General features: G+C 50.5%; 1 protein-coding gene across 1 annotated transcript; it reads left to right on the forward strand.

The window, feature by feature from the left end:
- Positions 1 to 274: 274 nt before the first annotated feature.
- On the forward strand, positions 275 to 9100 carry LOC125424972 (SHC-transforming protein 2-like; the record flags this gene model as incomplete). Its single annotated transcript, XM_048482414.1, has 6 exons — positions 275 to 398; positions 919 to 933; positions 1686 to 1796; positions 3681 to 3834; positions 7173 to 7337; positions 8781 to 9100. Coding segments are annotated over 6 exons (889 nt in total), but the record flags the coding sequence as incomplete, so codon positions are not given.
- Positions 9101 to 10132: the final 1032 nt, after the last annotated feature.

Consider the following 10132-nt stretch of genomic DNA (forward strand, 5'->3'; position numbering starts at 1 on the left):
GTTATGGACTACAATTCCCATCAGCCCCTGCCAGGATGGCCAATTGGCCATGCTGGCAGGGGCTGATAGGAATTGTAGTCCATAACATCTGGAGTGCCAAAGGTTCGCCACCACTGTCCTATCCTCTGCCCTAGTTGTTTGGTTCAGATGGGCTCTGGGAGTTCCTGTTTGGACTTTAAATTAAACCTTGGGTGTGTGCAAGCCCCATTTGGATTGGGATTGTGGCGTCTAGGGAGAGAGGACTGCCATTTTTCTAACATGGAATTTCTCCCAGGAGCCACACTGGGGAGACTGCATATAACCCACTCAAAGGCTACCAGAATCTGACCAAAAGGGCACTGGTCAGCAGGGCCGGAGTGTGGGGAAACTGCGTCCGGGGCATGCGTGTGGTGTGTGCTGTACGCCCCTGCCACGCCCCTACCTGTCCCTGCCCTGGAATGCCCCCGCCACGCCCCTGCACCGCCACGTGCCCAGTCCATCGCACCCCCTATCCCCTTGGCGCTACGCCACTGATGGCCAGGCAGCGACAGAAATGAGCTCCTCTCTCCTGTAGTCTATTTTTACAAGTCAGGATGCCTTTTTATGCTTCTTAATTATTAAAAATTGGTCTCTTCCCTGGCTTAGATGACTTTGATTTCAAGACACCCCCCCCCCCCGTTGTTATTGACTTACTTTTGCTTTTAAGCCAAGAACCAGAGAAGAAGATTTATCAGCAATTAACCTCTAAGAAGGCAATGTTTGTTTAAGATATTTTGACTGGTGTAACAGCAGTTGTGTGAAGGCAGCTGATAAGCAAATAGCTCAAAAGCAGCTGTGTGAAGGCAGCTGTGTGAAGCTGTGTGAAGGCAGCTGACAAGCATATAGCTTAAAAATATAGGCTCCCAGTGGGACAAACTGTGTCTTCCTGGGGCCGTGTAGGATCAGGAGAAGGAGGTATGTGGGGGCTTCAGCCTCCTGGCCTTCATGTGATGATTCTGCTCCAAACAGGGACTGCATGCATTGCGAGTTAAGTGGTGAGCATCACGTCCCAACGTCCATTTGAACGAAAGATCTGGAGCAAACAAGACCTAGGACCTGCTTACATACTTGGCTGTCCTGGGAAACCACCACCACCACCTCCTGCTCCTCCTGCTCCTCCTGCTCCTCCTGCTCTTCCTCCTTCTGCTCCTGCTCCTGCTCCTCCTGCTCCTGCTCCTGCTCCTCCTTCTCCTCCTGCTCCTGCTCCTGTTCCTACTGCTCCTTCTCCTCCTCCTGCTCCTCCTGCTCCTCCTGCTCCTCCTCCTGCTCCTGCTGCTCCTGCTCCTGCTCCTCCTGCTGCTCCTCCTCCTCCTTCTCCTCCTCCTGCTCCTTCTGCTCCTCCTCCTCCTCCTGCTCCTTCTTCTCCTTCTCCTCCTTCTCCTCCTGCTCCTGCTCCTCCTGCTCCTCCTGCTCCTCCTGCTCCTGCTCCTGCTCCTGCTCCTTTTCCTGCTTCTCCTGCTCCTGCTCCTCCTTCTCCTTCTCCTCCTGCTCCTCCTGCTCCTGCTCCTCCTTCTCCTTCTCCTTCTCCTTCTCCTTCTCCTTCTCCTCCTCCTCCCCCTCCTCCTCCTCTATTATTATTCATTAGATTTAATGAACCATCCACCCCCAAAGGGCACTGACATCAACCTGACATCTGACATCAACCACTGACTGTTCACCCGTTCTAGGAGATCCGCAGTCAAACCAATGGTCAGAAAGTTGCCCGCTCTGGCAAGATCAAGGGCTCTGGGGCACTTCAGTTTCTGTCTTACCCACGGAAGTTTCTTGGCCACTGCAGGGTGGTCATCTAAGCAGGCAAAACCAACAAAGGAACTGTAGGCGACAGACCGCCTTTATAACCCATTCACTCAGTTCATTTATCTGCATTAGCCCTCTTTTGAAGAAAAGGTCATTAGTACAAGAAAGATGCATTAAAAATGAAGCAGTTCCCAAATCAATTAAATTTAACTAAATTAACCATGAGATCTTCGGCAGAGTTGCTGCAGGCCAGGCCCATTAGTCATAACGGTTAATTCGCAGAGGATCGCAGCATCTCACTGGTAGTGCTGTGTGGTGTAGTGGTTAGAGTGTTGGACTAGGATCTGGGAGAGCCCGTTTCGGCTCTCGGCTCTGCCATGGAAGCTTACCAGAGGGCTAGTTGTATACTTGCAGCCTAGCCTATCTCACAGGATAAGAAGGACGAGAGGAGGAGAAGATGAAGAAGAGTTTGGACTTTTACACGCCACCTTTCTCTCTTGTAAGGAGTCTCAAGGTGGCTTACAAACGCCTTTCCCTTCAAGAAATTCAGGAGTCATGACAACAGGGCCCAGTTTGACTTATTTGAGCATCTTGGCCCCCTTTCTATCCAAGCAGGTGCTCATGGTGGTGTACGATTTTGCAATCAGTGCACACCTTTAAGAGAAGAAGAAAAGTTGAATTTATATCCCCCCTTTCTCTCCTGTAAGGAGACTCAAAGGGGCTGACAAACTCCTCTCCCTTCCCCACACTCACAACAAGCACCCTGTCAGGTAGGTGGGGCTGAGAGAGCTCAGAAGAATTGTGACGGGCCCAAGGTCACCCAGTGTAAGGTTGCAGTTCGACCTTGGAGAGGTTCTCGCCGGAGGTTTTGGCTTAACGCCCGGGAAGGGGAATTTTACTGTTTTGGTTATCTTTTACTTGCTTGCTTGCCTGTGTGAAACTCTGTGTGAAAACCCGCCTTGTTTATATTCTTTTGGCGGGAGCCTGTCTGATGCCCTGTATAAGCGGTTGCTTGAGATCCGGGCGTTAGTTCTCGCATTGCCTGTTCCTGACTAAGAATGCCAGCTCAAGTCGCAGAGGGCTTACGGCAACGCCAGCAAGGGGCGTTCAAGACAAGTGAGAAGCAAAGAAGGATATCGAAGAGATAGAAAAAGGGCAGAGAAGGGCAACGAAGATGATTGAAGGATTGGAGCACCTTCCTTATGAGGAGAGGCTGCAGCGTTTGGGACTCTTTAGTTTGGCGAGGAGACGTCTGAGGGGGGATATGACTGAAGTCTATAAAATTATGCATGGGATAGAAAATGTCAACAGAGAGACATTTTTCTCTCTTTCTCACAATACTAGAACCAGGGGGCAGACATTGAAAATGCTGGGGGGAAGAATTAGGACTAATAAAAGGAAACACTTTTTCACGCAACGCATGATTGGTGTTTTGGAATATGCTGCCACAGGAGGTGGTGATGGCCACTAACCTGGACGACTTTAAAAGGGGCTTGGACAGATTTATGGAGGAGAAGTCGATCTCTGGCTACCAATCTTGATCCTCCTTGATCTCAGATTGCAAAGGCCTGAGCAGACCAGGTGCTCGGGAGCAGCAGCAGCAGAAGGCCATTGCTTTCACATCCTGCAGGTGAGCTCTCAAAGGCATCTGGTGGGCCACTGCGAGTAGCAGAGTGCTGGACTAGGTGGACTCTGGTCTGATCCAGCAGGCTCTTTCTTATGTTCTTAAGCAAGACTCTTCTTTGGCGATCTCCTTTCCGAGTACCGAACCTGCTTACCTTCTGAGATCTGACCAACTCAGGCTATGCCAGGTCGCCGTACCTCCCCCACACACCCACCCATCAAGATCTCTAACTAACTTTGCGTGGGGATGAAAACTCAAACCTTATTCACGGAGTCTGGAGTTGTTAATCTCTGAGCCAAAGACAGCCATCCTGCGACTGAGCAGCTATGTAGGTTGCGTGAACCTGCTTTCAGAACCGGCCCTGACTTCCGCATTTTCTGTCCTGCAGGTTGGAAGTCCTGCCAGGAGAGACCACAGCAGCCACTCCATCTTGCACTGGGACACTGAGCCACAGGGTAATTATGACGTTTATCGGGGGAGTTGCCTGATGACAGCTAATTTGAGGTTTCCCATCTCATATGCTTATTTCATGTGTCTGTTTCATGTGTCTATGGGGATAAATAATTTATGTGTCTATAGCCGTGATGGCGAACCTGTGGCACGGGTGGCCATGCACAAGGTGCTCTGCCGGCTGGGGCGGAGCTTCAGGGAGGTCCTCTTGCAAGGACGTAGGTAAGGTTTTTTTTTCCTCAGGTTCAACCCCCGCATTCATGACCGAAGCTCCGCCCACCCGTTTGTGGGTTTTTAAAACATTTTTAGTGTTTTTCGGTTTTTGGCCTTCAGGGAGCGCATTGTTTAGGCTTGCAGCACCAAACTTTCAGGGATTGTTTCGGGGAATCTCCTAATGATATTACCCAGGTTTGGTGAGGTTTGGTTCAGGGGGTCCAAAGTTATGGACTTCCAAAGGGGGTGCCCCATCCTCCATTGTTTCCAATGGGAACTAATAGAAGATGGGGGCTACACATTTGAGGGTCCATAACTTTGGACCCCCTGAACCAAACTTCACTAAACCTGGCAGGTACCATCAGGAGAGTCTCTTACTGATACCACCCAGGTTTTGTGAAGTTTGATCCAGGGGGTCCAAAGCTATGGACTTCCAAAGGGGGTGCCCCATCCCCCATTGTTTCCAATGGAAGGTAATAGGAGATGGGGCTACACTTTTGAGGGTCCATAACTTTGGACCCTCTGAACCAAACTTCACCAAACCTGGGTGGCATCATTAGGAGAGTCTCCTAAATATCCCCTAAAAGTTTGGCGCTGCTAGCTTAACAATTGCACCCCTGACAGCTGGCACCCCCCAAATTTCCCCAGATTCTCCCTTTAAATCCACCCCCTTCGGCATGGATTTAAAGGGAGAATCTGAGGTCCTCAGTTTAGACAAATAATAAGAAGAGTTTGGATTTATATCCCCCCTTTCTCTCCTGCAGGAGACTCAAAGGGGCTGACAATCTCCTTGCCCTTCCCCCCTCACAACAAACACGCTGTGAGGTGGGTGGGGCTGAGAGAGCTCCGAGAAGCTGTAACTAGCCCAAGGTCACCCAGCTGGCATATGTGGGGGTGCACAGGCTAATCTGAATTCCCCAGATAAGCCTCCACAGCTCAAGCGGCAGAGCGGGGAATCAAACCCGGTTCCTCCGGATTAGAATGCAGCTGCTCTTAACCACTGCGCCACTTCTAAACTGAGCTCTCTGAATAACTTCGCCCCTCCCCTGAAGGTTTTTTATAGAATCATACAGTTGGAAGAGACCACAAGGGCCATCTAGTCCAATCTCCTGCCCTGCAGAAATACACAAATATTCTAGACAGGTGGCCATCCAACCTCTGTTTAAAAATCTCCAAAGAAGGAGACTCCACCACCCTCTGAGAGACAGGATATTCCACTGTCGAACAGCCCTTACCACCAGGTAGTTCTTCCTAATGTTTAGGTGGACTCTCTTTTCCTGTACCTTGAATCCATTACTCCTTGTAGCAGTGGCGTAGCGGTTAAGAGCAGGTGCACTCTAATCTGGAGGAACCGGGTTTGATTCCCTGCTCTGCCGCTTGAGGTATGGAGGCTTACCTGGGGAATTCAGATTAGCCTGTGCACTCCCACACACGCCAGCTGGGTGACCTTGGGCTAGTCACAGTTCTTCTGAGCTCTCTCAGCCCCACCTACCTCACAGGGTGTTTGTTGGGGGGGGGGAAGGGCAAGGAGATTGTCAGCCCCTTTGAGTCTCCTTGCAAGAGAGAAAGGGGGGATATAAACCCAACTCTTCATCTTGTCCTAGTCTATGAAGCAGCAGAAAACAAGCTCTTTCAATCTTCAATATGTCATCCCTTCAAATATTTAAACGTGGCTATTCTATCGCCCCTTAACCTTCTCTTCTCCAGACTAAACACACCTCGTTCCCTAAGCTGCTCTTCATGGGGGTTGGAATCCAGACCTTCCTCCATTTTAGTCGTCCTCCTTTTGACCCGTTCCAGCTTGCCAGTATTTTAATTTTGTTCTGCGTGGAACTGACTTGTTTTTAATTAAGGCTTCTGTGTTTACATATTAGCTGTTGGGGGCTGCTGTTTTGACATCTATTTTTAGTGTTTCAGGTTGGTTGCCAAATTGGATTTCAGCACATAGTTTTAGGGCGTGCTGTTAAAAGCCACTCTGAGGTTTAAAAATCCCCATGATTTTTTATCCTTATGTCAGCCATTTGAGGCAGGTTAGGCTGAAAGATGGCGTCGGTGAGCTGAGTGCGGGTTCAAGACCGGGTTTCCACAGTCCCTCAAGAGAAGAGGAAGAAGAGTTTGGATTTATATCCCCCCCCCTTTCTCTCCTGCAGGAGACTCAAAGGGGCTGACAATCTCCTTGCCCTTCCCCCCTCACAACAAACACGCTGTGAGGTGGGTTGGGCTGAGAGAGCTCCGAGAAGCTGTGACTAGCCCAAGGTCACCCAGCTGGCGTGTGTGGGAGTGTACAGGCTAATCTGAATTCCCCAGATAAGCCTCCACAGCTCAGGCGGCAGAGCTGGGAATCAAACCCGGTTCCTCCAGATCAGATACACGAACTCTTAACCTCCTATGCCACTGCTGCTAGGCCAGTGGTCTGCAACCTGTGGCTCTCCAGATGTTCATGGACTACAAATCCCATCAGCCCCTGCCAGCATGGCCAATTGGGATTTGTAGTCCATGTACATCTGGAGACCCACAGGTTGCAGACTCCTGCTCTAGGCCAGTGGTGGAGAACCTCTGGCATGGGTGCCAGAGGTGGCACTCAGAGCCCTCTCTGTGGGCACACGCAGAGTCACCCCCCCACACACATCTAGGCTGGCCTGGGCTGCTGGGCTCGATTAAGACCTAGTTTTGGGGAAGCAGTATAGGTAACCCTGTTAAGTGCTGTTAAACCCCACTGATTTTCATGCGAAGAAGCGCGATCCTTTACCTGGAAGTAAGCTCGGTTGCTGGCAATGGGACTTCTGACTAAATCCTCCTAGGGTCGTGATTCACCTGTTGGAAGAGTTGCACGGTTGCTTCAAAGCAAGGCCACCGACTACCAGCAAGCTTACTCCCAAGTAATGCACGCCTCGGAGCCAACCGTTTTTTCTAAACTAAATCCTCAATATTCAGGTTAAATTGCCGTGTTGGCACTTTGCGATAAATAAGTGGGTTTTGGGTTGCAATTTGGGCACTCGGTCTCGAAAAGGTTCGCCACCACTGCTCTAGGCCCTGATGTCCCGTTAGTTCTTCCAATGTACTCTATGCTGCAGAGATGTGGTTTGGGGTGGGGTGAGCTGCATAACATCATTGTGGCTGTGTCTTCTAGGTCAGAGCTGCGATGGCTACTTGCAAGCGGACGGGAGGCCGCTGTGTTCCCGCGACTACGAAGAGCACATGTATGTGAACACCCAGAATCTGCAGAACGGCGAAGCAGATGCCGGGGAACACCGAGGCCCTGAAGAAAGTCCCACAAAAGACCTCTTTGATATGAGTAAGACACAGACAGAGCTCGGACGGGCTCCAGCTCTAATTTCAAAGTTTAAAAAAAACACACACAAGTGTTGGGAGCACAAAACAGAACACTACTCCCACCTTGCAAAGTTGAATAATAATTTTATTAATATCATCTGCCCACTCCAGGGTGCATTACATAAGGGTGCAAAAAACAAGCCATTAGCGAGTGGGGAGAGATTTTTAAAGATCTTTTTGGGGTTAAGGTTTGAGCGTGAATCTGGGGGAGGCAGATGGTGAAGTTGGGCTCAGTTGCCCAAATTCTGTACCAAGGAAGACCATGTTCTATACCTGCAGGCGACTCAACACACTTGAATAGATCTGCATTTTATGCATCAGGTCTCCTGTCACTGTTCGCTATGGGTCTCTGCTGTAAAGGGCATCAGGTATCGGCAGGCAGGGAATCATAGAATCATAGAGTTGGAAGAGACCCCCAAGGGCCATCAAGTCCAACCCCCTGCAATGCAGGAACATACTATCAAAGCACTCATAAGAACATAAGAACATAAGAACATAAGAACAAGCCAGCTGGATCAGACCAGAGTCCATCTAGTCCAGCTCTCTGCTACTCGCAGTGGCCCACCAGGTGCCCTTGGGAGCTCACATGCAGGATGTGAAAGGAACGGCCTTCTGTGGCTGTTGCTCCCGATCACCTGGTCTGTTAAGGCATTTGCAATCTCAGATCAAAAAGTTCAAGATTGGTAGCCATAAATCGACTTCTCCTCCATAAATCTGTCCAAGCCCCTTTTAAAGCTATCCAGGTTAGTGGCCATCACCACCTCCTGTGGCAGCATATTCCAAACTCCCGACATATGCTGATCCAGCCTTTGTTTAAAAACCTCCAAAGAAGGAGACTCCGCCACTCTCCGAGGCAGTGAATTCCACAGTCGAACAGCCCTGAGGGTCAGGAAGTTCTTCCTAATGTTTAGGTGGAATCTCCATTCCTGCACCTTGAATCCATGACTCCGTGTCCTAGTCTCTGAGGCAGCAGAAAACAAGCTTGCTCCCTCTTCGACATGACATCCCTTCAAATATTTAACTATGGTTATCATGTCACCCCTTAACCTACGCTTCTCCAGACTTAACATCCCCAGCTCCCGAAGCCTCTCTTCGTAGGGCATGGACTCCAGACCCTTTACCATTTTGGTTGCCCTCCTCTGGACCCGCTCCAGCCGGTCAATATCCTTCCTGAACTGCGGTGCCCAGAACTGTACACAATATTCCAGGTGAGGTCTAACTAATGCAGGATAGAGAGGTACAATTACATCCCTCGATCTTGACACTATACTCCTATTGATACAGCCCAAAATCTCATTGAACTCTGTGTTGGTAGGATGTCCTTTGCACATGCCCAGAGCTGAACAGGGTTGCCTGGGAAAAGTTATGACCACACCTGAGCACACTCCATTTCTATCTTCCTCAGGGCCTTTTGAAGATGCCTTAAAGCTTCACGAGTCCATGTCGGCTTGCGGGGCAGGCGGCAGCCCCCCGATCGAAGACCAGTGGCCCAGCCCTCCGACCCGGAAGGCCCCGATTGCCCCCACAGAAGATCAGCTGAAGCAAGAACCTTGGTATCATGGCAAGATGAGCCGGCGCGATGCAGAGAAGTTGCTGCAGATGGACGGGGACTTCCTTGTGAGAGATAGCATCACCAACCCTGGCCAATATGTCCTGACCGGCATGCACAATGGGCAACCCAAACATTTACTTCTGGTGGATCCCGAAGGAGTGGTAAGCAACTGAAAATATAAGGGTAATGGAGGCCTTACCTTTGGGCCCTCAAATTCATGGTTGCGGGGATGGTCCCTTTGGGAAGACCCCTGGCTGGGTGTCTGCTCTGGCAGCGACTCATGCAGAGAGGCGATGAGCAGGCTCAATCGGGAGCAGCTAATTCTGCTTCATCTCTGCAAAGCATGTGATTGGATTATGGAATTCCACAATCCAACCACGAATTTTGCAGAGACAAGGCAGAATTGGCTGCTTCCAATGGAGCCTCCTCGTCGCTTCTCTGCATGAGTCACTGTTCCCTCGCATTTAGAATGATGCTCAGAAAGCAGACTTTAGCTGAAACTTGGAAATGGCTCGCTCTGCCCCTCGGAGATTTACCAGCAGATCTTTTCGGCTGCTGAGCGTTCCTCTGGTTTGAACCAACTGTTTTCATGGTCAGAAGTTTGGGAAACCCTGGGGTGCCTACATGGGTTTTGGTGATGATATGGGAATATGACTGTAAGGTTTAAAATTTGATATTTTGGAGAATTCAGAATGTTGGCAAGGGAGAGGTGGGGCGGGGCTTAATTTCCCAAAAAAGGGGATCAGAGGAGTAGCAAGGAGGAAAAGCACCGGTGCATCTTCCACCCCGTCCCACCCCAGAATGCTCCCGTCTCACCCCGGAATGCCCCCTGCCATGCCCTCACCACACTTTCACAGGGATGCGTGCCTGGTGCATCATGCCCCTCAGCCCCCTTGGAGCTACGCCTCTGGAGGGGATGGTCCAAGGCCTGTGTGGGGTGCCTGCCATCTGTCATGAAGGAAGCTCAGTCCTTCATTCCAAATGTGCCAATATCCTCAAGGGTATGGGAAAGACACTCTGTGTGTACTTAGAGGCATTTTCCTTGTATAATTTGACTTCTGCTCATAACTCTGGCTCAGATTCTCTCTCTCTCTCTCTCTCTCTCATCCCTCCCTCCCTCCCTCCCTCCCTCCCTCCCTCCTTCCCTCCCTCCCTCCCTCCTTCCCTCCTTCCTTCCTTCCCTCCCTCCCTCCCTCCCTCCCTCC

This window comes from Sphaerodactylus townsendi, unplaced genomic scaffold, assembly GCF_021028975.2.
Source record: "Sphaerodactylus townsendi isolate TG3544 unplaced genomic scaffold, MPM_Stown_v2.3 scaffold_1644, whole genome shotgun sequence".
Lineage (NCBI taxonomy): Eukaryota > Metazoa > Chordata > Lepidosauria > Squamata > Sphaerodactylidae > Sphaerodactylus > Sphaerodactylus townsendi.